Source organism: Silurus meridionalis, chromosome 9 (assembly GCF_014805685.1).
Source record: "Silurus meridionalis isolate SWU-2019-XX chromosome 9, ASM1480568v1, whole genome shotgun sequence".
NCBI lineage: Eukaryota > Metazoa > Chordata > Actinopteri > Siluriformes > Siluridae > Silurus > Silurus meridionalis.
The window spans coordinates 22,827,459-22,854,557 of NC_060892.1; the positions used below are offsets into that span (position 1 = coordinate 22,827,459).

At 39.6% G+C, this 27,099-nt stretch overlaps 1 protein-coding gene across 3 annotated transcripts in view; it reads right to left on the reverse strand.

Moving 5' to 3' along the window:
* Window positions 1–24,740, reverse strand: part of dot1l (DOT1-like histone H3K79 methyltransferase) — a 28,581-nt gene extending 3,841 nt beyond the window's left edge. For 2 of the 3 annotated variants that reach the window (XM_046858332.1, XM_046858331.1), the window contains exons 1-26: window positions 24,496–24,740; window positions 15,981–16,024; window positions 15,819–15,893; window positions 14,160–14,223; window positions 13,685–13,913; window positions 12,462–12,556; window positions 11,429–11,491; window positions 11,070–11,125; window positions 10,499–10,578; window positions 8,743–8,811; window positions 8,547–8,653; window positions 8,404–8,445; window positions 8,191–8,283; window positions 7,397–7,622; window positions 7,173–7,286; window positions 6,375–6,466; window positions 6,152–6,253; window positions 5,909–6,046; window positions 5,691–5,816; window positions 4,181–4,614; window positions 4,004–4,106; window positions 2,661–2,807; window positions 2,285–2,369; window positions 1,681–2,195; window positions 624–829; window positions 83–135 (exon numbers count right to left, since the gene is read on the reverse strand). In XM_046858332.1, coding sequence (XP_046714288.1) covers window positions 83–135; window positions 624–829; window positions 1,681–2,195; window positions 2,285–2,369; window positions 2,661–2,807; window positions 4,004–4,106; window positions 4,181–4,614; window positions 5,691–5,816; window positions 5,909–6,046; window positions 6,152–6,253; window positions 6,375–6,466; window positions 7,173–7,286; window positions 7,397–7,622; window positions 8,191–8,283; window positions 8,404–8,445; window positions 8,547–8,653; window positions 8,743–8,811; window positions 10,499–10,578; window positions 11,070–11,125; window positions 11,429–11,491; window positions 12,462–12,556; window positions 13,685–13,913; window positions 14,160–14,223; window positions 15,819–15,893; window positions 15,981–16,024; window positions 24,496–24,576 — 3,439 coding nt within the window. In that variant the 5' untranslated portion in view covers window positions 24,577–24,740. Of the gene's footprint in view, window positions 1–82; window positions 136–623; window positions 830–1,680; window positions 2,196–2,284; window positions 2,370–2,660; window positions 2,808–4,003; window positions 4,107–4,180; window positions 4,615–5,690; window positions 5,817–5,908; window positions 6,047–6,151; window positions 6,254–6,374; window positions 6,467–7,172; window positions 7,287–7,396; window positions 7,623–8,190; window positions 8,284–8,403; window positions 8,446–8,546; window positions 8,654–8,742; window positions 8,812–10,498; window positions 10,579–11,069; window positions 11,126–11,428; window positions 11,492–12,461; window positions 12,557–13,684; window positions 13,914–14,159; window positions 14,224–15,818; window positions 15,894–15,980; window positions 16,025–24,495 lie in introns of those variants that run through there. The other variant, XM_046858334.1, reaches the window with a different exon arrangement.
* Window positions 24,741–27,099: the final 2,359 nt, after the last annotated feature.

Here is a 27,099-nt window from a genome sequence, read left to right on the forward strand (position 1 = left end):
TTTAAGAAAAAGAATGCCAATGGATTATCGCACAGTAATCCTACGTAACCCTACAGTATCGGTATCCGAGGCAATTGCTTACCCCTCTCACCGTCTCGGCCGTCCAGAGAAATGGTTGCTATTTTCCTTTCAATTCTGGAGAGAAAAAACAAAAACAAAAAAAAAAGCTGTTCCTTCAGAATCCATTCAAAGATACAGGTACTACAAGAGTTACAATGGTTCCACTTATGATTTTGGCGATATCGGTACAACAAATTGTAAAGATAATATATATATATATATATATATATATATATATATATATATATATATATATATATATATATATATATATATATATATATATATATATACACACACACACACACACACACACACACACACGTTTTTAAATTACAGTACTGTAAATTGCTGTTTTGATAAATTTAGATCCGTCTTGTTAAATTATTAAATTACAGAATATTTCCCCTACTGATCACCATTCTTTAAAACTCCTGATTAATAAGATAAACCTTTTAAGATAAGATAAGAATCTAGCCCAAGTTATGATTGTGTCACTGCAACACATTTCCATTGTAAGTCAGGGACCACCTGTATAGATTTAACACAGTGGCTGATCGCACCGTAACGAGCTACTGTCTGCTGGATATCCAGTTTCCTCATCCTCTGAGCTAGGGTTGGATAAGTCTCGATTGGAGCCATTGATCTCCAGAGGACGTTCTCTCTTAAGGATTGGTGGCTGGTCTAGGTCCGTCTCACATGGGCTGCCGCCGGTCTGCTCTGGAGAAGATATGGCTGAGATCTCTAGGGGCTGATTAATGTTGTTTACCTAGAGGTCAACATAGGTAATACAGGTAAGCTCGATTAATTATTTCATTCTGAAACATGGTACGATTCGTATTCAAAGTGTATATAAACAGTAGTGGTGTAACGGTACACGTATTCATAACGAACAGTTTCGGTACCAGGATTCAGTCACGTGTATACCGAATGCAGTCCTTTTTACGTGCAGAACAATGTTAAAATCCGAGTTCCCTCACAAAAGTGTTAAGTGTCAGACCACAAGTTTGTTTAATCTCCATCTTGCACATTGAGCGCATCTTTTTAAATTATTATTAAAAAACTTGAAAACAAACAGTGCAAATGATTAAAAGAAAACTAGTTTCTTTCTGCCATCACCAGCGTTTTTTGCCGACGGTCTAGCGATATGGATTCCTTTGCGTTTTATGTACAGCTTAAAGAATTTCTCTTAAAAGGAGAAAATCCTGACAATTTTGCATATCGAGGTTGTGAATGAATAACAAATGTCACCATTCCCTCCTTCCCTTAAAGTGTGCTGAAATAAGAACAGTTGAGTAGATCATATTTAATTTAATATTATATGTATCACACACTGATCTGTATGACCCATATGGGGTCTAAATTATTTAATTAGATCTTTCAATTTATTTAATCAATTTAACCATTCCTCAATTTAATCAACATAATAAAAAGGTGTTTAGAAACAATTTGATGTGTTCTATTGATAAAAAAAAAGTAACCAAACTGTGATTTTTAAACCGAGGTACGTACTGAACTGTGAATTGTGTGTACGGTTAATAAAAAAAAGACCTAATAAAACAGGTCTTTGGGTAGAAAAGTCAAATGACTAGTCAGTTCTCTAGTTTCCCGTACACTCACCATGGTGTTTATATTAAGCGGAGAACCAGAGGAGTAGTTAATCCCAGGGAACGAGCGCTTTTTAGGGGAACCGCTTGCTGGAATGAGGCCAGACGAGCTGCGCTTTCGGCGGCCTCTCTTGCGTCCCTCTGACCCATGAGAGCCTGGTGAGTGATGGTGGTGGTGATGGTGACCGCTGTGGTGCTTTCCCTGCTTGGCTGATCCGTGATGCAGGCGGGAGCCTCCGGCAGAGGAGGAGGATGAGGACGAAGAGGAGGAGGATGAAAAGAACATGTGACGGCGAGCCTCACTGTCTGGAGTCTCGAGATCAGATTCGAGGCCGTGATGCTGGTGTCCGTCGTCGGGAAGACGGGGCGGCCTGTCGGCATACTGCAGCACTCCTCCGGTGCTCAGCAGAGGGCTCGAGCCAGACCCACGTGACTGGAGACCCAGCAGAAGGTTGCTGTGGGGTGGAGGAGACATGGAGTTGCAGTCTTGATCGCAAAGCAAAGCAGAATGGAAGCCGTTCACCAAGCCTGAAACAGAGGAACATGCGTGTAAATGCAATCGGTAGAAGTTTTGGTCGAAGCCCAGACAAAGACTTGAGGGAAACAAAAGCACATACCCGAGTTTGGGGTCAGAGGTTGCTTGCTGTTGCTGCTTTGCCCTGATGGTTGCTCCCTACTGGACATTGGACTTGGAGTATTCCTCTGTAACAACATACAGTGTTTATGATTATATACGCACATCTTTTATTAATAGCCACATTCTGGATCCTTATAATCAATGACCACTTTAATAGGAACACACGTACAACTTCACATAATCAGCCGCATACATTACTACAGCGGCGAATATTTTTTAAAACTAATTTATGCAAGTGTGTTGATTAACAATATACTCATTTCCTGTTGTATTATCTGAGAGGCAACTGTATTGTACAAACTAGTTGCACTTATTATTGATTAAGACACGTTAAAAACTCACACACAAACACATACCAGTCTCTCAGCACGACTGGGCAGCACCACACTGGCCAATGGGATGCTGACAGGAAGTTTGCTGGGGTGTACAGTGCTAAGTGGGATGCTGATAGGGAGACTGGTGATATTGTCGCCGGGTCCAGCTGTGCTCTTTTCTTTATTTACCTAAAAAATGAGCAAGACAGCATTTTAATTGACAGTTAATACACACATACGCACTTAATACTAGAGGTCAACCCATTAATCAGTTTTGCAGATTATTCGGCACCGATAGTTCATTGCTTATAGTTATATAATAATATATAATAGAATACTGATAGTTTTTCCGGGTTGTGTCTGTGCTGAAAAAGGTCCGCTGTCATTATACAGTGTGAGAGTGGCCTTTTGATGGAAAACACTGACAGCACATCCTCGGTTTTTGGACACGTGAGACCGCACCTCGTTCATGTTAGTTCATAGTGCATGAAATATCTACATTTTAAAATGTTAAACGTGGTAATTATCAAACAAGTAATACTTTTAAAGCATTTATTAACTTCAGTTAATATTACAAATGGAATCTTACCACAAAGTGCTTATTTTCACAGAAATCCAAACCGTCATGCTTAACATGGAGATCTTATGTCATCAGAAAGGCCAGAGAATGTTAATTATACGTATTTTTATAATAAAGTTCAGTACCATTTTACATTTATTTTTTATATCCATTTTAAAATCTTTCAGTTGAAAAAAGCAGTTATCGGCAGGTAATATCGAAAAAAAAAAATCCACTATCGGTCAACCGCTAGTTAATACACAGTCACTTTCTAATTATCAACGTTAAGAAAGTAAGTTTTCAGCTTGCATCCTTAATAATTACGAACACGATAACTGCTGAATTGCAGATATTCACATTAATGAACTTAAGGCATTTATTGTGTCATTATGGAACGTGTGGTACCACATCAGTACAAGAGACTAGAGATGAAAGGTACTATTTGTGAAATGCTGAGAATGGGGATAACTTTTTATAGGAGAAACACAGAAGTGCATTCTTATTACACACCTCTGAACAATCAGAGCAGCATATTGTGATGCGTTGAGTTTGGCGCTCATTTGGACCTCAAATGAAACCATTGATTCTGGATCAGAGGCAACATTGACACCTGGGGTTTTCACAATGTGTGTGACCTCCAGTGACCACTTGTGGCCAGCGTTTGTTCCCACCAAAGAAAGGATGTTATGACCAACTGACTAATATTGTGTTGGTCCCTCTTTTGCTGCCAAAACACTCCTGACCTGCCTCTTTAAACAACAGACTACATGCATTGTCGTCCCTAATGTGCACACGCGTAGGCGCATGCGTATGTAGACCCTCTTACCCTCTCTGCGCTCTTGAGTGTATTTGCTTGTTGATTTTCAGCTGCACTTGGTGAGGAGCAGCCGTGCTTCAAGGTTGGGGAAGATACGACTCCAACGTCACCCCTGAAAAGCAGAACACGACATTAAACCCGAACATTAACTTTGAGCTTCAACAGTAATAACAAAAGTGAACTGACCTGTGGATGGCGCCGAGTGCTCTGGCCTGACCCATAGAGGAGTCCTGGTTGAGGTGCCTTCGCAGGGCAATCTTGGCTGGAGAGAAGCGGGTATAGTCGGGCAGGGGCTGCCCTAAAGGTCTGCCCCGAGGCTCTGGAGTGGGGGGCACGATCTCATGCTCGGGAGAGATGGGCAGGTAGTGGGAGAGAAGCTCATTTTTGCCATTAAAGCAGCCGCTGCGTTCGTAGCTAGGAGACGCTGTGCCATTAATAGACAACTCAGGGCTGAGGCCGTTCAGTTCAGCCAGTTTGGGATTGGTAGTGTCTAGTGGGGGGCGCGGCTCTAGACTTGGGATGCTCTTGCGGTATGGCGAGTCTTTACATGGGCTGTAGGAGGACTTGAGCTGTAGTAGCTCCTGCTGTCTTTGGCTTTTCTCCAGCTCCACAATGCTAATCTGTCAAAAAACAAACAAAAAAATGACACGATTTACAAGGTGGTATCAAAAACAGACCTTAACCAAGCAAAAGTTAATTTTTTTTTAAGTCATGTATCGCTAAACTTGCACTTCCCCCATAGCTGAAAAATGAAATCCGTTCTATGCCTGTGGTACAATTGAAGAGAGATTCAGGCCAATAACAGAAGCTGATTGGTTGTGTCATATTAGTCTCATTTCTAGTCGCTATATAGCAAATTATATTTGAACTAGCAAAGGAAAGAACACCACGGAAACTGAAACAAAAACAATGTGCTGTGGGATCATTAGAGGTAGCGCTACATACATCGGAAAAAAAAAAAAAAAAATACCTATTTTAAATTATTTAATTACTTTAGATGTTTTAAGACCCTGTGGAAACCGGAAATGTTTCAAGACTAGTTTTGTAACACACCAACAGATGGCAGCACAAGGCTGCACGCTCAGTCACAGGGAGCACCAAACTTCATAAATCAGTGTGCCAAAAGACATGTGACCGGTGTACATCGGGAGCTGTGCAACTGGTGCTATTCTGACGTGTGTCACGTGTGTTACCAAGTCTGCGATTTTCACATGGACAGCAAATTAGAACAAAGAATGAATGGCAGATTTGCTCAGTTTCACGCAGAATTTCACAGAGATGTTTGACATGATTCGGCAAGTTTACAGCGATGCTGCAGTTGTTTGAAGGTTTTTTGAGTGGCATACGCGCTTCAAGAGCGGAAAATCATCACTGGCAGGCCTTCAACGGGCTCAACCGCCCAAAACTTTCTAAACCATTCGGTGACTTGTGCATGATGAGTGTCGTAGAACAGGCAACAACATTGCTGCTGTTGTCAGTGCGTCATACGACAGCCCAGGCAATCATCATGTGTGATTTGAACATGTCCCCAGGCTGCTGACCCAAGAGCAAAGGGATTTTAAGTATCATTACCGGGAGCAAAACTTGGGTAGGACCCTGAGAAGAAGCAATGACATTCGGCGAAAGCAACAGGATCTGTGGCAGGCAAGTCTCAAAACATTTTGATACCGCCCGTTCATTCAAAAATCAGTGGTACCTGAAGTTCGAGGCAGTGGCGCTGCTTCTCAGAGATCTGTCTACGCAGAGCAGCCTTTTCCTTCAACAGCGTCTCAAGACACAGAGTCCCCCAGTCCAGTTTGAGTTCCTCACAGCGAGCCTTGAGCTGAAGGGAATGAAGACAGCTTTTTCACATAAACATTGCTTAGATTACGCAAAGAAATTGGATCGCGTCTGCTAAACAGCCCAGGAGCTCACCAGTAGCAGGCTCTGGTCTTTAAGCTCAGCCATGTCTCTCTCCAGCTGCTTGGTCTGCTCGTTCAGCTGCATATTATGGGCCATGATCTCATTCTGAGCCTGAATCAGCTCCTCTACACTCACTGCTTTTACTCCCAACTGCAAGAAAATTGCATGATGAAACGACAGCATAATGTCTGATGCGATTAGTCACAAAATCATGTTTATTTAGGAGTTCATTTCACATCTTTGAGCCGTTCCTACCTCCTCCAGTTTGGCCTGAAAAAGCTCCCTGATCCTCTCTTTGTGAACATTACAGGCTTCCATCAGTCGCTTGGCTTGACCCGACAATTCATTGTTTCTAATCTATACGGAAAAAAGGAAATAACACATTAAACACACTAAAATATTATCAAAGCTACTACATTAGAATTGATAAAGTGTCAAGTTAATTATTGAAATATCAAATAAATGTAATCTGTTGTACCTTCTCTTGCTCCAGAGCTTGCTGTAGGTTTGTCTGGTACTGTGGTGTCTTCATATAGGTCAAGAACTGCATGTATTGGACTTTGAAATTATCTGTAACATGAAAGATGAGCAACCTTCAACTTTTTCACTAACTGATGTACTGCTGAAACAAGGCTCATGTATTTCATAGCAATTCAGCACATTATATTGTAATATCTCACATACAAATCCCAAGGTCTCGTTATATACTACGTATTCGATAATAAAAAACACAAAAAATAACAGGTTTTATGGCCACAAGCTAAAAGACTGTTTAAACAACTGTTACATTGGATTTGTACAGCAGCAAACCTGTGGAAATGTGTGGAAATGAGTGAATATCATACCTAAATGGCTAATAAAATAGCTAATCTGTGTGCAAAATCTATATGCGCAAACAAAATCATTCCCCACATGTAGGAGATGCTTCGTTTTCAACTATTGCTTTTACTTGCATGGGTACCTGCGCACATTTTTCCCAGCAGAGAGCGAACTAAACTAAAACTTTTATTCCACTATCAATACTTTACTTTTCTTTTTTTTTTTTTTTTAGCATGTACTTTTTTTGTTGCTGGTTTACCAGTTCTGGTTTATAGAACAGACACATATAACCAGTAAATATTCTTTTTTTTGTTTGTTTTTTGCCCAGTTTTCTAGAAAAAAGCACATTTTGGTGTCAGAATAACAGAATGATGACAGGATTTATTTTGGGCATCTCTGCTTTGTAGGAAAAACTATTTAAAGCAGCATACAATCATAAATAGAAAGATTTGTTTACCCAGTAGAGTCTGCAGGCCTGCAGGCATGGAGCCGAGCATCAGCTGGCCAGCTGTGTAATGTTGAACTTTAGGAGGTAGCCGGTAGTAGGGGCTTTGAGGCGATTTGTATGCATCTGCGTAAAATAAAATTGGCAGAAACGGCAAGATTAATGCAGCACAAGCAACAATGCGGTGTTTATACAAAAAATATCCACACCGGTTGATGCAGCTGGTGCAAACCCACCCTGAGGAGGCGCTGCTGAGACAGTCTTGGCATGAAGCAGGTCCAGGGCGCTCTGACTCTTCTTGTTCTTGTGTTCCGTGGCTGCTGCCATGATCGACTTCTTGGGACGTCCGCGTTTCCTGTTGCCCAGCTTACGGCCCTTAGCCAGTAGCTTGGCACGACGAGGTTTAGGCGACGACTTCACAGGTACCAGTGCGCCTGAGATCTCCTCCTCACCACCTGACTCCTGTGCGGAGACAATAAAAAAAAATTAAAATCAAATCAATCTTTAAAACAGGCACAATGTGTCCAATATGTCTCTAAAAACACTTTTCTGAATAGGAACACTAAATACAGGTAGCCCCTGACTTACGACGAAAACGTGTCGCAATGACACCATCGGAAGAGTCTTAAACAATCGTGATCAGTAAGGAGGAGTATATTGTAATTGATCAATAATTTCAAATTACAGCACATAATTAAGCAAAACAGAGCAATTTACAGCCCTGTATGTATAAAAGCTTACAGTATACAGAGCACCCGGAAAGTATTTACAAAGCTTCACTTTTTACATTTTATGTTTCATGTTTGCCTTATTCCAAAATGAAGTCAATTCATTATTTTCCTCAAAATTCTACAAACACAATGACAACGTAAAGTTTGTTTCAAACCTTTGTACAAAAATGCTAAAGACTATAACAATATAGATGATTCTAGGAAAACAGAAATGTAATTCATAAAGTGAAATGAGCATTGGTTTAAAAAAAAATTATGATCATTTTAAGGGGGGGGGTTGGGGAGATGGGGAACCCCACCTTCAGCTCCTTTGGCTTGGTTGGGGTGGTGCTGCTGCTTTTACTGTCCTTAGTCTCCTTCTGTTGACGTCGTTTCACTGCTTCCTGCTCCTCCTAGCATTGTAACGGAGGAAAACAAATCTCTCAATTACGTGGAAATACTTCCAATAGGCTGAAGTTGCTCTGTGTTTTTTTTTCCCCTATTAGAGAAAAAAGATCTACATAGCCACTTACCCTGAGTTTAGGATTTTTAAGACTAGAAAAATAGTTTTCAAGCTGGAACAGAAGCAGAAGAAGCAAACGGTTAAGAAAAACAAGACCAGAAAACCAACTGCATATACTGGAAATAATATTATAATTATAATAATAATACTCACTATAGTACGGTCTATTGTATGGAGATAGTAGGAAACTGGCTTCCCGGTCCAAGATACCGAGCCTCTCAGTGGAGAAAGTTCAACCACGCGCATTATTGTGCCAATATCTGTAGAACACCGCACAGGATATTAAAGATGAAACCAAATTGCTCTCAAATCAAGTGTCCATGTGAATGTGACTGAATGCACGACATACCACTCAAGTTTCGACTGTTGATTCTAAAATTGAGAGGTGCAAAAGGTTTTGAGGATACAATTTTTCCACCTGAAACAGTAGATGAACACGATGAAAACCTAAACAATCTAATCTATCTAATCTATCTAACTAACTAACTAACTAACAAGGGCAGACAAAATTCATTAGTTAGCCCACAATGTACGACTGCGTTTTAGAGCCATGTTAACAAAAATACACAAAAAAAAAACCTACCATTATGAGAATAAAGTCATAGCAGTACAAAAATACAGTCGAAATATTTTGAGAAAAAAAAGTCATAGCAATAGGAGATTAAAGGGGTAATATTGAGAACCGTTTTGCATTTGGTTAAATCCTACTTTAAGTTAGGATCCAGCAATAAAGAAATTCTTTGTTTTTTGACACATCAGAAGTTTTAATTAGTAAACAGACACTGCAACGGTTATTTAGAAATCTTAATTTTTCAGATGGGAAAAAAAAAATGAACAGACTGAGGAAATTGGCTCTTTTGTGCAGTCTGAAATGGAGACCAGTGGTCGACAACAGGGATCTCAGTGATCACATCTGCGTGCTATTCGAAGACAATGTGTTTCTTAAGAGACTATGAAGATGTATAAAAAATCGACCCTGAAAGAGTTGAACATTGTTACGTTCGACCAACGTGTTGTGGCATATGGACTTTATTCTCATAGTACTACGACTTTATTCTTAATTTTTATGATTTTCACTTCGTAATTTTTGATTTAAAAGAACATTTAACATTGCACTTAATCGGCATTATAACAATGTGCTCGTCATGATGCATTTCTTTTTTTTTTTCTTTTTTTTTTTACTAAAATTGCTAAAAAGGTGGGTGTGAATTAAATAGAACAAGATTCAGCAAGCTGGTTAGTTAACTGTGTTCATGCAGAAAACAAAACTGGCCTAAAAAAAAAAAAAAAAAAAAAAAAAAAAAAAAGAATATGGACATAAATGTTTTTTTTAAAAAAAAAGATCCTGTCACACATGTAAACTAAATAATACCAGAACTACTGAAGCTATTTAGATGTCCAGTGCATATAATGTAGGGTCGCAAAGGGTCGGAAAATTTCCGCTAACTTTCCATGGGAACTTCATCTGGGGAATTTTACAAATATTTCAAGTTGGAAACTTACTAGGAATTTATAGGAACTAATTAGAAATTTGGGAAAGTTTTAAACAAATGTATGTAATATTTGATATTTACGTGAATACTCGCCAAGATGGACATTTTTTGATGTGCAGGATTAAAGAAATGTTATGAGTTATGTTATGGAAGAATGAAGTGTATGGAGGGGGCATGGCCTCAGCATTCCTGCAGGAAGTGTGCTGTGTGCATGTGATTGATGAATGTTCAATGGAGAAATTCAACTGAAATTGCAGTAAATCTGGTTGTTTTAACTGAGATTATTTTATACAGGAGATTTCTTTATACTATATTTAAGCGCCCTGCTATCGACTATCCTGCAAATTGGTACATTTCCAGTTTATTGGAATCTAACGTTTCCAGTCTTGAAAATACCTTTCATTTTGCAACCTTAGTACATTTCAAGGCTTTTTTCTTGTCTCTCATCCCAGACAATTGCGAATCGCTAGTGGATTGCCCACCATTACTACATCACAGGAATTAATCATATGCGTAAAATAATCATTTTTGGTTTGGTAACGCAATGGGGACTAGATTGAATGGTTTATCGGTTCCATTTCCTAGGAAGAACAGAGCCACGCGTGTACAAACCTTCCTTCATGTTGGCGAAACGTTCCTTCAGCTGGTGATCCACCTCTGGACCAAAGGCAAAGTTATTCACAAAAATAACACTGCAAGAGAACAAACACCATCAATCAGTGTACTTATACACTTTTTCTGTTGGTGGAGATGCGTTCCGATGAACCCCATAGTAACTTGTAAATATTGTTAGGGCGAGGAGACATGGCCTAGCCTACCCAGGCGTCTTAAAGCATGGTGATTAGTACGGAGTAGTATACTGTAACTTTTTCATTTAAATTACAGTACAAAATTAAGCAAAAAGCATTTTTTTTACTTTACTACATATATACTGTATAGTTTATATATGTGGCAGCGGGCACATGGACGAGCACCGTTTGGAGACTGGAGGGCGGAGCATATGCTGCTACGTTTTTGTCTGCGGTGTGAAATTTAATCGCTTTACAATTTTGTTTAATCGCTATTGTGAGGTCGAAAAAAAAAAGCGCAAGTTGAACCATCATAATACAGGGAATTCCTGTATAATTAATTGACCAAAAATTCATTTAATGGATAAATTTCACCAAGATGATTTTACCACTACCTTGTGTTTGCTATCCTTTCTCGCCAGTCTTCTGACAGAAAATCTCCTCTCTCCAGCTACGGACAAAGAACGAATGAACATCACACCACATGGAATTGTCACGTGGCAAATATGACAAATTGCTTGGGATTAAAAAGAATCACCATTACAATATACAATTTCTCCAATAAAACACGTCCCGCTCTTTCACACTTGCCCCATTGAAGTTTTTTTGGATCGTTATGGTTGCGACACCCCCACCTATTGTACATACTCGTGCTACATTCAAGCATTAATGCCAACACTGACGTACGAGAGCCCCTCGCACCCTCATACGTTTGCAGAAGTAAGCCATTTCATGAAGTTTCACACCAACTTACTGTATACTCGCCATGCTTTTTCCCATACCACTTCATCCACCTCTTGAATTCCCTGTCCATCGCCTGCAATCCAAGAAATGTGGTTAAAGAACCAAGTTCCATTGGATGTAACCCACTGTACACTCGCCAGGCACTTTATTAGGAGCCCATTCATTCTGTGCTCTGCTCACAAACCAGCCTCAATTCCACGTGCCGCGAATTCCTAATGAGTATGAAGGAATGAGACACTGATCCGTGCTGAAATCGTACAGATTTTTCGGCTGCTGTGAATCACTCGCTTACATGCGTTCCTAATAAGGTGCCTAGTCAGTGGACGCTCAAGTACATTTCATTACGCTTTTCTCACATCTTTAATACCAGGGTTCCCCAAATTTTTTCTGTGCAGCCATATAATCTTTCCTCTCTTTAATGGAGGGGCCGGGTCAGTCTACAACAGAAAATTGCATGAGCCGCAGTGAGTATTAGTATTATAGTGAAGAGGTTCGATGATTTGAAATGACAGATACCGATAGCTAGGCTGGATCGTACTTGTCGAAAAACTAATTAATCAACCGACAGTTTTATTATAAAACAAAACACTTCATGTAAAATAGTAGACTGTATTACAAAAAAAAAATATTAAAAAAAATGCTGAATCATTAAAATGTGCTAAAGGTAACAAATATGAATATTTTAAGAAATTGTTAATAAATTCTAAATAATAAATATAATATAGCACTCTCTATGCAGCGTGCAGTCTCACATGTAAAAACAATGCGTCTAGAGGCCGCTCTCAAAGACAGCGGACCGGAAGCCGGAAAAACTAATCGGAATGTTTTCGCCGACTGCCAGCAATCAACCATCGGTGGCTTGACCTCTAACAATAATAAATCTAATTATTTAGATTGAACGCCAACCTTCATTATCAAATACAGATATGACGAGTGAAACATATCAAAATACGTCTCTGGCACTGTTCACAGGGCTGTTTGGGGACCCCTGTTTTACACAGAAAGTTGTACAAACATTTTAAAATGTAAAACAAAAGCTTCACCTCTGCATACGTGGCTGGAGTCTCGGCCTTCTCTACACCATAGTAGTGCTTACAGTTAGTAGCTGCAGCAACCTGCAGGACCACCTGACCAACGCCTGCGAAACAAAGCAGTAATTTCAGTGAGTGATCTCAGGACTTTCCTTTCAGAACATCAGATACATAAACAATAAATTACACATGTGACCAAATGACATTACTTACACAAAGAAGACAAACTACATCTGAATAATCCAAACTGACCATAATATTAATAATATTGGTTGTAGGGGACATCAGTAAAGCTGAGTTTCCCATTTGGGTTGAAATCAGCAAAGAGGAGCATAAATTAGACAATTTCAATTCCTTCTTATTTTTTATTAGTACCGCGCTTTTAACAATAGACATCGGCTCAAAGCAGCTTTACAGAGAGAAAGAAGTAATAAAAGAAATGTACAAGCTTGTTCCTTAGAACAGGTTCGTCCCTGATGAGCTAGAAGGGTGGTGACCGTGACAAGAAGAATGTGGCAAAGAGAACACTAGCGTTCATCCGTCATTATGGTGTTAGTAAAGTCAGGTAGTGATGTAGGGTGAAACCTGGGCTGCAGTCAGTGTTCCCATTCATTCTAATGGTGCTCAGTAGGGTTGAGATCAGAACTCTATAAGATCTTCCTCTCTAAACCGTATCGTCATGGAGCTCGCTTTGTGCACAGGGGCACTGCCATGTTGGAACAAGTCTGGGTTTCCAAGCTCAAGTGAACACAAAATTGTATTATACTGCATCCAAAGACATCATGTACAATTGTGTGGTAACAGTTTTAAAAAAAAAAAAAAAAAAAAAAAAAAACAGAACCACATAGGGAAAGGTCAGGTGTCCCAATACCTTTGTCCATAATGTGTACTACTTTGACTAAAACAAAACATCTTTTATATCAATTAATTCATCACCTAAATTCGTTGTAATAAAGGCCTGGCCTACAGAAAAGAACATTTTATGTCTAATCTATACAAAAATGTGTTGGTCATACAATACAGTGATTTACTGCTTTACTTTGAAGCTTTTTGTATATTGGAATTTGTATATTAATTCGCAATTGCAATAAGGATTCTAAAAAAAATAAACAAATAAAATAATTAGATTTTTTCCAAAATCGCTCAGCCCTAATTTATGCCACCAGTTTTAAACCAAATAATCTTCACAGCGTAGTTTAAATGACAATAGCAGCTTTTAAACTGCAGGGACTCACCGCTGCCCAGGTCCACAAATGTGTCATCCTCCATCATCTCGATCTCATCTATGATCTGAGCCACCAGGTCGAACGACGTCTCACCGTACACCTCTGGAGAAAAGGGCTCGTAGTTGTTTAACTTCTCCGGGTCGGTTACAGAGTGATTGTAGACCTGCTGCAGGATGTGCCGGAGCAGGCCATTTGAAGGCCTTTTATTCAGCTTCATCGGTTGAGTTGTGCCTTTCCACTGTCACCATAAACACACAAAGCGATGATAAAAAGCTCAGTAGTAGTAGCAATGTTTGACAGTTTAGACTAAACATTACAGGAAGAGTCTGTAAGAAGAGATTCTTGTATACAGTTGGAAGGGAGACTTAACAGTCCTTTAACTACGGCTGGACATTTCAATAGTATTGTGTTAAATAATGCCAGAATGCAGACTGAGATAGAAAACAGCATTTAATTGGCCACATGTAAGCGTGAGTCAACTTACCAGCTGGTGAATGCTGTCAATAGCTCTGTTGTACTTGTCACACAGTCGCTGCATACTCTCGAAACTAAAGGAAAACAAAATCATATGAATCCCTTTTTCTTCATGACCGAAATGCAGCCGAATCGTCCATCGTTTGTTAATTAGTTCCATAACAAATAAGTAAATTACAATTTCTGATTTACCCTTAAGCTGAATTGTTACTGGTCATTTTAAGTATCACATTAAATAAGCAGTCTTTAAGCAACAGAGTTGGATGTGCGTATACAATGCATGATGTAGGAACAACTTATGTTCAAACTGCAGAACTCAACGCGATGGTGAAAAATCGCATCACTAAGCCGTATGCAGGGGCATACACTCAAAGTTAAAATGTCAAACGACTACTCGTTTTCTCTGATCCTTGTCCAATTTCCTTGTTGCTAGAATTCAACATTTGGATGGACACACGAGCCGGAATCAACCAACCAACGAAATGTTTTAACTTTTGAAAACCTAAACAAAGAGAACATGCTGATGATGAGGACTATCTGTTTCATCTCATGGGGAACCTAAAAGATGGCATTGACCAACATGGATCAGCTATTACCTCATGATCACATTGGAATGGTTCCCAACAAGCATTTAAATGACACAGAAATTGGTCATTTCAGCCAACTTTGGAGCGAATTCTAAATCCGCTATTAAAGCTCATAATGTGAAGTGGGAATTATGGAAAGTGGTGGCTTAACGGTTAAGGTGCTGTATTACTGATCAGAAGGTTTAAGCTCCAGCACCGCCAAGCTGCTGGGCCCCCAAGCAAGACCCTTAACCCTCTATGCTCCAGGTCTCCAAATATGTGAAGAAATTATTTGCATGTGCTGTAATGTACAAGTGAAAAAAATACATGCATCCATCCATCCATCCATCCATCTAATTGTTTTTTCACATACCCAAGTCTGAGACTTCGTTTATTTAATTATGTTATTTTCAGATGTAGTAAAACGGACTAAGACAAAAGAAATGCACATTGTTTTGCATTGTTTATAAGAAACAAACTGCTTATTAGTTTTCTGTGCATCATGAACACGCTTGATATCATGACTGCTGATCACATTTGTGGTCTATAATTTCATATCCGTTCATGATTTCGATTGTATTTTAGTTTTATTATTAGGCTCTGATGTGTGATGAGAACTGAACTCCTCATCCCAGAGCTGTGAGATTTAAACATCTAGCAGTAGTTCCATGTCATTGTGAGGCCATAAACATGAATCTTCAAATTTGTCCCTTTTAAATTGGTTTCAAACTTCTGGCCAACCATGACCCTGAAAATGAAGAAAGTAATGGACCATTTTGGCCATGTTGATTTTTTTCCCCCTTCATATTTCAGCTCTTTTATTTGTCAACACTCGACTCAATGTCGTTCTTTGGGTTTTCTCTCGTCACCTAAACTGCTGGTAAACTCATGTGTCTTCAAACTGATTTTCATATGGACATGAAGCATTTAAAAGATTCTTTTCTTGTGGATGGGAACGTTTGAATTTGCTCACACGGTACAATATGTATTTATTATTTTGTTCTCGCTCTCACCACGGGTCACTGGAATCATTTACTCGTTCACATGGTACTTTATCACACAGTGTATGCACAGCTGTACATTTAATGTGTATGAAGCAATACCTTTTCGTGTCATAGTCAATGAGCACGTAGTTTTCCATGGCCAGTTTAAGATCAGGGATCTCCTCACAAACCCAACTATTAACAAGAAACAAATTCAATTCAAGTACACAATCAGCTGTCTGCATTAGTCACTTGTTAGTGCAGAATGTGAAGGATACCTACCGTATGGTTTCAATAATTTCATGTGCAGCATCATGATGTTTATCCTGGGGAGAAAGACAAACACGAAAAGTCAAGTGACTGAAAACTGGCAACTACCGACACAATGAGAGCGTGTAGGTTTCAATAATAATGATTTACTCTGTGTTTAATCTCGTAATACGGGATTAGAAGTGGATCAGGATGAGACTAAATGTACTGGCGATGTACTGGGGACCATTTTAAAATCCCTCACATGCAGCTAATCTTTTTTCTGTAATATTAACCAACCAGTAGCCTGTGATGTTTGCCAGGCGCTAAAACTGACAATATACTTGTATTAAATGTGGTCTTTCACAGTCCTAAACAATTCATCAGAGGAAGAAAAAAAAGGCTTTCAATTCTATTCGTAGAGGACATTTATCAGTGGACATAATCTATATATATATATCTATATCTATATATATATCTATATCTATATATATATATATATATATATATATATATATATATATATATATATATATATATAAAAAAAAAAAAAAAAAAAAAAAGTGTGACCATGTATATACATTTTAAATTCATACGTTTGTAAAGTTCATTCCTAATGAGCGAGCCAGGGGTGACGATGGCATGGAGATGAGGAAGAAACCTCAATCAAAAAAAGAACTAGCCCTCATATAGGGGTGACACCCAGAGGACATTGTTTAGGTCATTCTGAAAGCCATATTTTAATAGATTGTATACCTGTAACAGGTTTATTCCTTTCTATAAAAACCTGAAATCTGAGAAAACAACACGCCATTAAAATAATAAAAAAAATTACAAAATTAAAAAATAATAAACATACAAAGAAAAATGTCTGATTCGATGGATGTAATCCCTCAAGCGCAGTTCGCTTGAAAAGGGCACAGAAAGTACTACATCCTTCATCCGTTGGAAAAGACCAGAAAATCCAGGAAGTAAAACTAATCTCTCATAATGGGTGGAAATCGTAACAACTTCCACCTGGTGAACACTCTTTGCATTTGCATGGAAGCGAAAGTAGCACAGCATGGCCCAGTGACCTACTTTCCGCCAGCGCGACACCAGGAACGCGCAGATCTACCCGAGTGCGTCGCTGCCGGACACCACTTTCTCTTCATGCACCACCTGTCCCTGCATACGCTCACCACCGCCACTACACAGACCATACAACACGCACACGGTTTATCTGTTTGAAACGGTCGATCAAAACGCAGGTATTGTCTTTATCCAGTAATGCTATTGCATCCAGAATCCAAACAGCACATCTGAAAGAAGGAAATGTAACGTGTCCAACATCTTCTGACCAAATCCAAACAAGTTACTGAGTCTAGTGAATCAGGAAACCCTGCTACTAAACTGTTCCTTTGTTTAAAATTAAACATTATGTTTCTTATCAGGGCAGGAAACAGACCTTTTTCTTTGTTGAACTTACATCATTACATTTTTCATATGAACATCCTAGAAGGGTCGAAACCATCACTGTTCATTAAATTATGCCTCGGAGAACTACAGGCCATCATTTTGGCAGAATGTCTACAAAGGAAGATCTTGACTTGTTAAAGAAACCCGGAGGGCGAGTCAGGAGTGGCCTCTCGGGTGTCGATCGATACAGGTTTCTCTCTGGCCGATGCAGATATTTAGAAAATCGGGGCATTTAATCCATTTAACTAAAGAGCACTGTGTTATTACATTATTACTGACGCACCACCCGCTAAACTCTGGACCACGCAGGACAGGTAACACAGAAGAAATCGGTGAGGGGGCGAGGAGAAGATTCGGGCCAAAGGAAACAACACAGTTCCCAAAGTTTGGGATCATTTCAGACTGAAAAAGAAAACAGCGTACAGTGCGGTTTCCATTTCTAAGGTTAAATATTAAATGTATTTTTACACACACACACACACACACACACACACACACACACACACACACAGCACATTTAAAAAGTCCCTCTGCAGTGACGGCTTAAAGCAGGTAGTGTATGGATTACGTCGGTGGAAAATTTCAAGCAGCTTTTCTGGAGACAAGAAAACCACATAACGCTACGGTGTGAGATTTAATAAATAAATATGAGTTTCATTAAAAGAATAGTTTCCCATAACCTTTCCCATAACTTATGTAATATGGCTTAAAAGCACTAAATTGGTTTAGTTTTCACCAATATTTTAGTATGTGATTTCAGTAATAATGTAAATTGTTCCAAAAAGAAAAACAAATTACAGAGTTCATTTTAAGAGACTTAAAATGTCTCAATTTCTCTCTCTTATTATTGCTCTTTAATAAAGAAATAGTGCTTCTTATCCAATTATTTGATTAATCAAATCGGTCAGTTCCAGTGAATATTCAAGTACAAATGTTTTCTACCAACACTAAGGTTGATTTCTCTTTATTTTATTTATATTAAACTCATCTCAATCAATTTACCATTTTTAAAAGGCCTTTTCTTGTCTGCTGCTGGTCAGCTGACACAGATATCCGTCTCAGCTGTCCGTTTGTGATCAATCAACCAAGATTGGCGTTAATGCCATATCTGAACCACGGCCTGTGTGTAGGTGGTGTGTGTAATTATGTGCGTGTGTGTGGCAGAGAGGGGGGCAGTGTTCTTGTTGGTTTCCACACAGCAACGCCTGTGCAGCTAAAAATAAAACCAGCTGGGGCACGAGAGGAGGTTGTGTGCACTTGTGCTCGCTTTTCGGTCATGAATGGTAGCATAAACATGTGACTCGGTCACACACACGCCTTCCGAAGCACCACTCACATGACTCACGTTTATGACACAGCGCATGAGTTAGTTTTTCTGCCGTAATGACAAACAATCATGAGGTCTATAACCTTAAAAAGCACAGGCTGGAGCTGTTTCGTCAGACGGAAACCACGCACGGCTCATCACTTTTCTCTTTCAGTCGAGATATGACGGGGTGCACGCCTGCCACTGTGGTAGAATCGCAACCGCTCCCCTGAGATTAGAAGAAGAGTTGGGCAATTTTTTATTACGTCATGGTGTAATCTTCAGCGGAATAACTGAGTCACATTATTCTTACTGTCGTATCTCGGTTTACATCAAGATTTTCCGATTTGGTCGAAGATTCTTTGAAATTGATAGAAAGTACTCTAAGAATATTACGATCTCGTCGACCTTCCCTCCCAGCTCTCCTGGAATACACAAGAAGACAGGGAGGGCACTACACAGAGGAGAAGTCCCTTGGATCTTTGTTTAAAAAAAAAAAAAGAGCTAATTTATGATCAGTTATCGGAAAGGCAATTCCTGAATCCGAAGAGAAGAGCGCACTGTGGATCGAAAAAACAGGACCATCATACACGTTAGGGGTGGGAGATACGAGCTAAAACTCCGATATTCCCCCCTGTCCAGACGATATTAATATTATGATATATTGCGGTACGAGAAAAAGAAATGTTGAAATCATCTTTTAGTAGACCTTTGTTAAATTACAAGTTAAATAAATTAAACGTATATAATTAGAAAAATGCAGCGTTGCTTGATTTGTTTTAAACTCTTTCCTAGGATTCGCTATAAAGCTGTGGCGGGATGTTTGGCTAAAATATTTATGGCTGGAGATCTCGTATCGTGGCTCTTGAATTTGACTCAACTTTCTGAAACCTTTCACCAGTTTGAATAGGTACCATGTCCTTCATTACGTGAATCGTTTCTGTGCTTGTTGCGCTTTATCGATGCTTTGGGAATACCGGCTGCATTAATTTTTTGGCTACAACACGGCAACACAACTTGCAAAGTGTTTTTGGAAACTGAGGTCGAGATTTTGAACCCAAACCAGTTCCAAACAACAGAGGATCCCCTCTTCTTTTTAACCAATTCTTCTTCGTGCTCTTTAACAGAACTGTGTGTTCGTTCGTCTTGTCCGCTTTTGCTGTTCCTATTTTAAATCTCAAGATCGCAAACTGCAGTTGACTGTGCACTCTTGTAGTTACGCTCATACAGATACAGCGCCCACCCCTGCATCATATACGTCTTAATCAGCTGATTGTGAAGCAGCAGCAAAAAAACTTACACCGATGGTCTCTAGAGTTGAGAATGGTACGAGAAACAACAATTGAAAAGACGGTCCATGAGCCTAAACGCTGTTTTAAAATGAGAGCTCAACAGATTTGGTTTGTCCCAACATCTAGCATTGTGTTGATCAAAAAGGCCTCGATAAAATGACGCTGTTCCTTGAACAATTTTATGATTTCTCTTATTTAACTCGGCTAGTCTCAAACCTGGTACTTCTGATGAAATACCAGAGTTCATTTTTGCTGCTCTTTACTGCAGCACCCAATCATGAGCACTGAATTGTGGTGCACTGTAGTCCAGACGAGTACATTGAAAAAGAACACTTCTGAATACAGTGTAAAATGGCCGAACCTATCGGTAACACACAGCTTCCGTTCGCACCGACCCAAATCTGCAGTCTGCGGGTGATTTTATTGCCCTTCCTATCAGTCAAACCCCCCCATTTTTCTACTTCACACTGAAAAAGTATGTGCTCACAGCAAGAAAATATGGTACAAAAATGGGGAAATGATGGTAATAATGAAGGTAAGACACATGAATTAAAGGAAACATCAAAAATACCAGGTGCACAGAAAACAGTGAAAAATTAACTGCACTGTTTGGGTCAAATGCAGCTTTCTGTGCATACTAGATAAACCCTTATCAAAAGCGAGACCACCAGCTCGACTGATATAACAAACTACTGCAAAACCAGCAGTGCTTCCTGGAAAACAAAGATGGCGTCCTCTTTTTCTTTGCTCAGTCAAGACACTGGCCTGTGTCTCTGGGGCAGGAAGAAGGCTAATCAATTCCCTCTGCACCCCGTTCATTTATTCAGTTGTTTGTTTGCAAGCGGCTCACAAAGACGCACCTGTCCTTAAGATCGTGTCTTCAAGTGACGTCATCTGATCAGATTTCACACTTCTTTGTCTTTTGTTGCGGAAATGTCCGTGAACCCTCACAGGCTAGCGTACAAGTCATTTTCCAAAATTTGCCTTGTCTACTAATGAAACGTATCGCACCTTCCGAACTTATTAAAACAGCAAAACCAATTCATTCTTATTCTTTTCTTTTAAAGACATTTGGTTGAGCTTAAAAAAAAAAAAAAAAAAAAAAAAAATGTGAGAATTTCAGCGTTTGTTTCATGGTAATCAAAAGAATCGGATCATTCGAATGACTTGGTTCTTTGAATCAAATGAACAAATCTTTTATCTTGAGTCGTTTCGTTCCTTTCATCGCCTTCAGAGCATATATGGAAATCATGTGGCATATGGACGAACGGCTCGGACCAGAGGACTCCTGAGATTAACTACTTAATGCTGTTTGCTGTGTAATGCACTGCAAAGCGTCTATGGGGTCACGTGATAAAAGAACTCAGACTAGAAGAGTCAAGAGGTAAACTACAATTCTGTTTCCTCTACATAACCTATGGAGATTTTGCGATGCTTTGCTCATGCGCATCCAGTAGAAAATGAACGAATCACTTTGAGACGACTCTTCTGACTTCTTCTGAGTCACATTACAGACTGATGACCGGTCACTAGTTTCAATGCTCTCAGACAGTTGTATAAATGAAAGAGGCTACGAAAAGTCTTTTATCAGGTCTTTGTGTGTTAACCTAAAATGCTAAAAGCTCTAATGCACAGTCTCACTATGATTTTCTCTTAATTCAATCATGGAGATGATTATTCGATCCTTCTTCGCTGCCTGAGACGCATTTCTGTACACTACAAATGTACAAAATGTCCTGAATGTCACCGTTTCAGTCCCACACCACCTCAGTGAGTGCTGTGTGGCAGAGATGCGTTAGGACCTTGCATTTATCTCAGCGCTTTACTTCTAATCAGATCAGATGGAAAGCATGCGAATGGCCAGTGTGAACAGAGTCTCAGTGTGCTGTGGTTTGTTCGAAGGGAACTCTGGCGTGCGAATTCAGATCACGTGAAGACAAGTGGCTGATGAGATCGATATTGAACGGTGTGACCTTTTCAGAAAATACTCAGACAATACAGCTTTAAAACAAACAGACTGTAATTACAGAAACCGCCTGCAATAATGGCATAAGGACTTCACTTTGCATGAACAAGCACCCTCACTTGACAGCACACCTCAACAATGATGGAACTGTAATGAATGAACATTAAGTGCCAATTACATGAGGACGGATTCGTTCTCATACCATCTCAGGGGGTTTTTCCATGCCACAGTCGCCACTGTCTCCTGCATTAGGGATCAACAAATTAAAAAGGGACAAACTTTTAGGCACTAAACACATACATTACAAGTTCATGACTTCTTTAACTGTGTAAAGCTACTTTTAATCAATCAATGTCCATTGTTAAAAGTGCTCTACAAATAAAAGTGAATTGAATTAAATAATAAATGGACATTCGGTGTTGTAAATGAGCCTTTCCAGGTCCCTTTACTTATCCAATCTCAGGGAGTTTTTCCCACGTCACCCATTAAGAAAACCAAAGTGTAAATCAGGGGTGTTCAATCTTTTCCACAAAGAGCTGGTGTGGGTGCAGGTTTTCATTCTCAAGCTAAGCCACACCATAGTCCACCTGTTTAGAGCTTAAATTTTCAATTGACTATCAGCTGTGGCCCTTGTTTGGTTAAAATGAAAACCTGCACCGGCCCTTTATGGAAAAGACTGGACACCCCTGGTATAAATGTACATTTCATAACTTCTGCTCTGGAACAATGTACGGCGGGGGAAAAAAAAAAAAATACAAAAATAGCTATATAAAAATTCAATTGAAAAGAAAAAGTGCTTGCTGTTGGCAACATCCACTCCAACAGCGTTTTGTTAGAGAACGCGTATTTTCCCCTCCTGTTTTTTCCTTCCGTCCACACTGTGACGGTGTTGTCAGTCAACAAAAGCGTAGTTTACTGAAAACGCTCTCCAAACTGATGCATTTTTATTCATCGCTGCGGTGTTTCAAAGAGCCGGAAAGTAAATAAACACCGAGCGGAACTGACAGTACGGTCAGAGTACGGTTTGCTCCTGCGCGGTGCAGAGTGCGTAAGACGTTTCCGCACGGATGAGTGACTTTTCCTAAACAAAACTGGGGACGTGGGCACTGTTTCTAAATGACACCATGGTTTTCAATTTGATCCGGATTAGTGTTGTTTCCAGAATCTACCCTAGAGGACAGAAAGGGAAATACACCACACAGACATAAGGAGGTGCTGTCTCAACTGTTAAAGCACTGATCAGAAGGTCATGGGTTCAAGACCCAGGATCTCCCAGCTGGGCTTTTGAGCAAAGCCCTTAACCCTCCATTGGTGCTGTAAGGGAGGTAGCAATCAGTGGAAAAGGTATTGGACTTGAAAACAGGAGCTCACGTGTTCAGTTTAAAGCACCACCAAAGCGACCACTGCTGGACCCTTGAGAAAGGCCCTTTACCTTCAAGTCCTCAAGGACGTCTGCCAAATGACGTAAATGTATTATCGCTGACCTCTGCTTCCTAACAAGCCTCAAAGTGAGAATTACACAGTGCTCTAATGTTCTCATGTACATATGACAAAAGCATCTTGACCTCTAAGTGGGACGAAAACCTGGTCCAACGTTAGAACCTGCTACAAAGGGAACAAAAAAAAAAAAAAAAAAAAAAAAAAAAAAGAAGTCCCATTGTTCGTCCTAGGAACAATTTGTCCTGCCCTGTCCTGTCCTGCTACACTTCCTGGCTGTATTGTCTTCTTATTTCTTTGCAATTTACTCTCATTTTCCAGAGATAAACAGAGCTGATGGATATCTGTCCTCCACCCTGCCATTACTCCACACAAACCCCCACAATCAGGGAGCGTTAGCTCGAGCTCGGCTCTCCTAACCTGGGGCTTAACTCGGACTAAATCTGCACCATAAATTTACAAAACCAAATCGTGTGGAAAAACAATTGGTTTTACAAAAAACACACCAAAATTACACCAAATGACTCCTTTTCAACCCTTTTAGATAATGTAGTCTTTGCTAGCCAGCTTCACCCCCAACACACACACACACACACACACACACACACACACACAGTCGTGACTGCCATCTGCACCCAGCAAGACTGCCATTAGAAAATACAATAAATATTAACAATGGAAAATATATAAAGGAGTCATAATATTATAAAATATTGTAAAGAATTAAACCAGCAAACTGCTAACCGTCGTGTCTTCTATCTCAAAGTAGCTTCTCTGAGAACTTCCTCGTTGTCACCTTTCAGTGGAGACATTTGACAGACTTTGAAAGGGGAAAAAACAATTCGAGTAAAAAAAAAAAACAATATAAATAAAAAAGAAATAAATCTTTACGAAAATGAAGGGCAGAAATCGAGCAGACGGACACGACCACGCTACAGCGCGCTGCTAGGAGGCTAATCAGACACCGAGAGCTGAAGCTATTCATTGGAGAAACGAGTCATTTTGGCGACATTGGCAGTAAAAATGTGTGTTTTTTTTATATTTAACATAATAATAAAAAAGCCCTAAAACAATACAAGCGATACTTACATATACCGGTAGCGGCCACGGATAGCCCGCAGCTTCGGCTCCGACCGGCGACTTGAGCTTCAGTTCAAGCTTCTCTCCCATTATACTTTCTGCCTTGTTTGCTTGGTGGACCGGTTCTAAGAATTTAAAAAGAAAAACTACAATTCGACCATTTTTTAAGTGGAATATGAAAAAGTGAGTTCCGAACGAACACTGTACTAAATTTTAAAAGAATTAAGTTAGATATTGAAGGTGTTTTGTCTAAAAAAAAACTGCTCAAGCTGAGCAGCTACTCCATCTCGGCGCGACCGCCGCCATCTTGCCCGGCGTGAGGGGGAAAAAACCAGAAAGCCGCCGATGAGTGAATTTGAATCCGATTCCAAACCGAAAGGGAGCGTCAACGTGTTTTTATTTTTTTATTTATTATTAATTTTTTTTTTTTAACTGACCAGAAACAGTAACCTAATTTTCCAACACTAGACTTTTCACATTATTATTATTATTATTATTATTATTATTATTATTATTATTATTATTATTATTATTTTATTATTATTATTAAAATTATTACTAAATGATTCATATATTTAAAATATAACACACCGCTAAAGAAATCTCATGTTTATCACATAATGCATTGACACATTAACAGGGTTCTGATTCTTATTCCCATTTTACTATCACAAATTCTATCACCGAATATCTACCAGGGGCTGTGCGCATGCGCGGCCGTTCCCCTAAGAGACGTGCGATACTACTTCATTTCGGTTATCGATTCAAAACCAAGTACTGTCAAGAACTTATCATGAATATGCTACCACTACCGGTATTTTGTAAAAACATTATTAAGCTTGAACAAACTAAACATGAAAACTAAAATCTTTGATTTTGTTACATTTACTTATTACAATATATGGATGGTAATAATTCATTAAAAAACATTATCATTTATAGGAGCTACCAATATTCTTTTAACTTTATATGTTTCTGTGAAGCAAGAAGAGAAAGCCGTTTTGTTTATTTTTAACTGATGGACTTTTCTGCTTTTAAAAAATAAATTCTTTCAGGATGTATAAGATAATGCAGTAATCCCAAGGTTACTCTCTGAGAACTTCTCACCAGGGCGTCCCCACACATGCAGGACACCATCTGAGTCAAACAAGATTAATTTAGTCTCATCAGACCACAGGACATGGTTCCAGTAATTCATGATCTCGGACAGGTTGTTCTTCAGCAAACTGTTTGCAGGCTTTCTTGTAAACCAGCTTCAGAAGAGGCTCCTTCTGGGACAATGACCATGCAATTAATCGATAAATCGGCCATCCGATTTATTGCAGTGAGTGGCGTATTGTCTGAGCATCGACAAGCGGAGGTTCTGCTTCTGCAACTTCTAAAGCAATGCTGCAGCACTCATGCATCTGTTTTTTGAAGCAGCTTCTGCACCTGACGCGCACAGCACGAGGACTCAGCTTCTTTGGCGGACCCTTGCGAGGCCTGTTCCGAGTGGGACCCGTCTCGGAAAACCTCTGTATGATCCTGACCACTGTACTGTAACTCAGTTTCAGGGTGCTACTGATCTCCTTATAGCCTCGGCTGTCTTTGTGGAGAGCATTCATTCTCAAATACTCAGAGAGTCTTTACCATGAGGTGCCATGTTGAACATCCTGAGCTGAAAGATGTTGTGTCCAGGGTGCGAAGGGTCAGTAGTTATTTTTCCTGCCAGGTTTCTGGTTCTTGTATGGTACAAGTCCTGGAGAGTGGGCAGGGGAGAACCAATTATTTTTTTTCTGCCGTTCTAAATGTTTTTTGCAGTCTGTTTCTGTCCTGTTTTGTTGCTGCTCCAAACCAGATGGTGATTGATGAGCACAGGACAGATTCAATGACTGCAGTGTAGAACTGCATTAACAGCTCTTGTGTCCTCTTACTTAATTGGTGTAGAAAGTACATCCTGGGCCTTTTTAAAATGGAGTTTATGTTGGACTCCCATTTCAGGTCTTGGGAAATGGTAGTGCCCAGAAACTTCTCCACAGATGACACAAGGCTGTTGGATATTGTGAGGGGGGAGCAGTGTTGAAGGGTGTTTCCGAAAGTCCGCTATCATCTCCACAGTTTTGAGTTTTCTAGTGGATGTGCATGAGCAAAGCATTGCAAAATCTCTGTAGGTTATGTAGAGGAAGCAGAATTGAGTCATCTCATGAGTTCTCTGGTTGTTCTTCTTTCGTCATGTGACTCCCATCGACGCTACACAATGCAACGGATAATTTCTATGGTCCGTATCTGGACATTACTGTTATAATTATTATGGAAGTTACATGACAATAGAGACACAGACCAGAAGATATGAGAGGGGAGCTACTCATTCTGTTTATCATAATTTGTCCTTTCATTATTGAAACTAGAGTCAAAGTTTGTGTATGTAGACACGTTGGGGGATCTGCGTATTGAAAATGAAATTAATGACTCAAAAACAGATTTGTTTATTTTGATAAACAAGATTTGAAGTCCCATATCACTAAAATTATCTGATCTTCCCATCACTAGTATGGAGATGGATGATGTGCTGTGGAGACCCCTAACGGGAGCAGCTGAAATAAGAAGATTTGATTCTAAAATGTAAATTGTGAT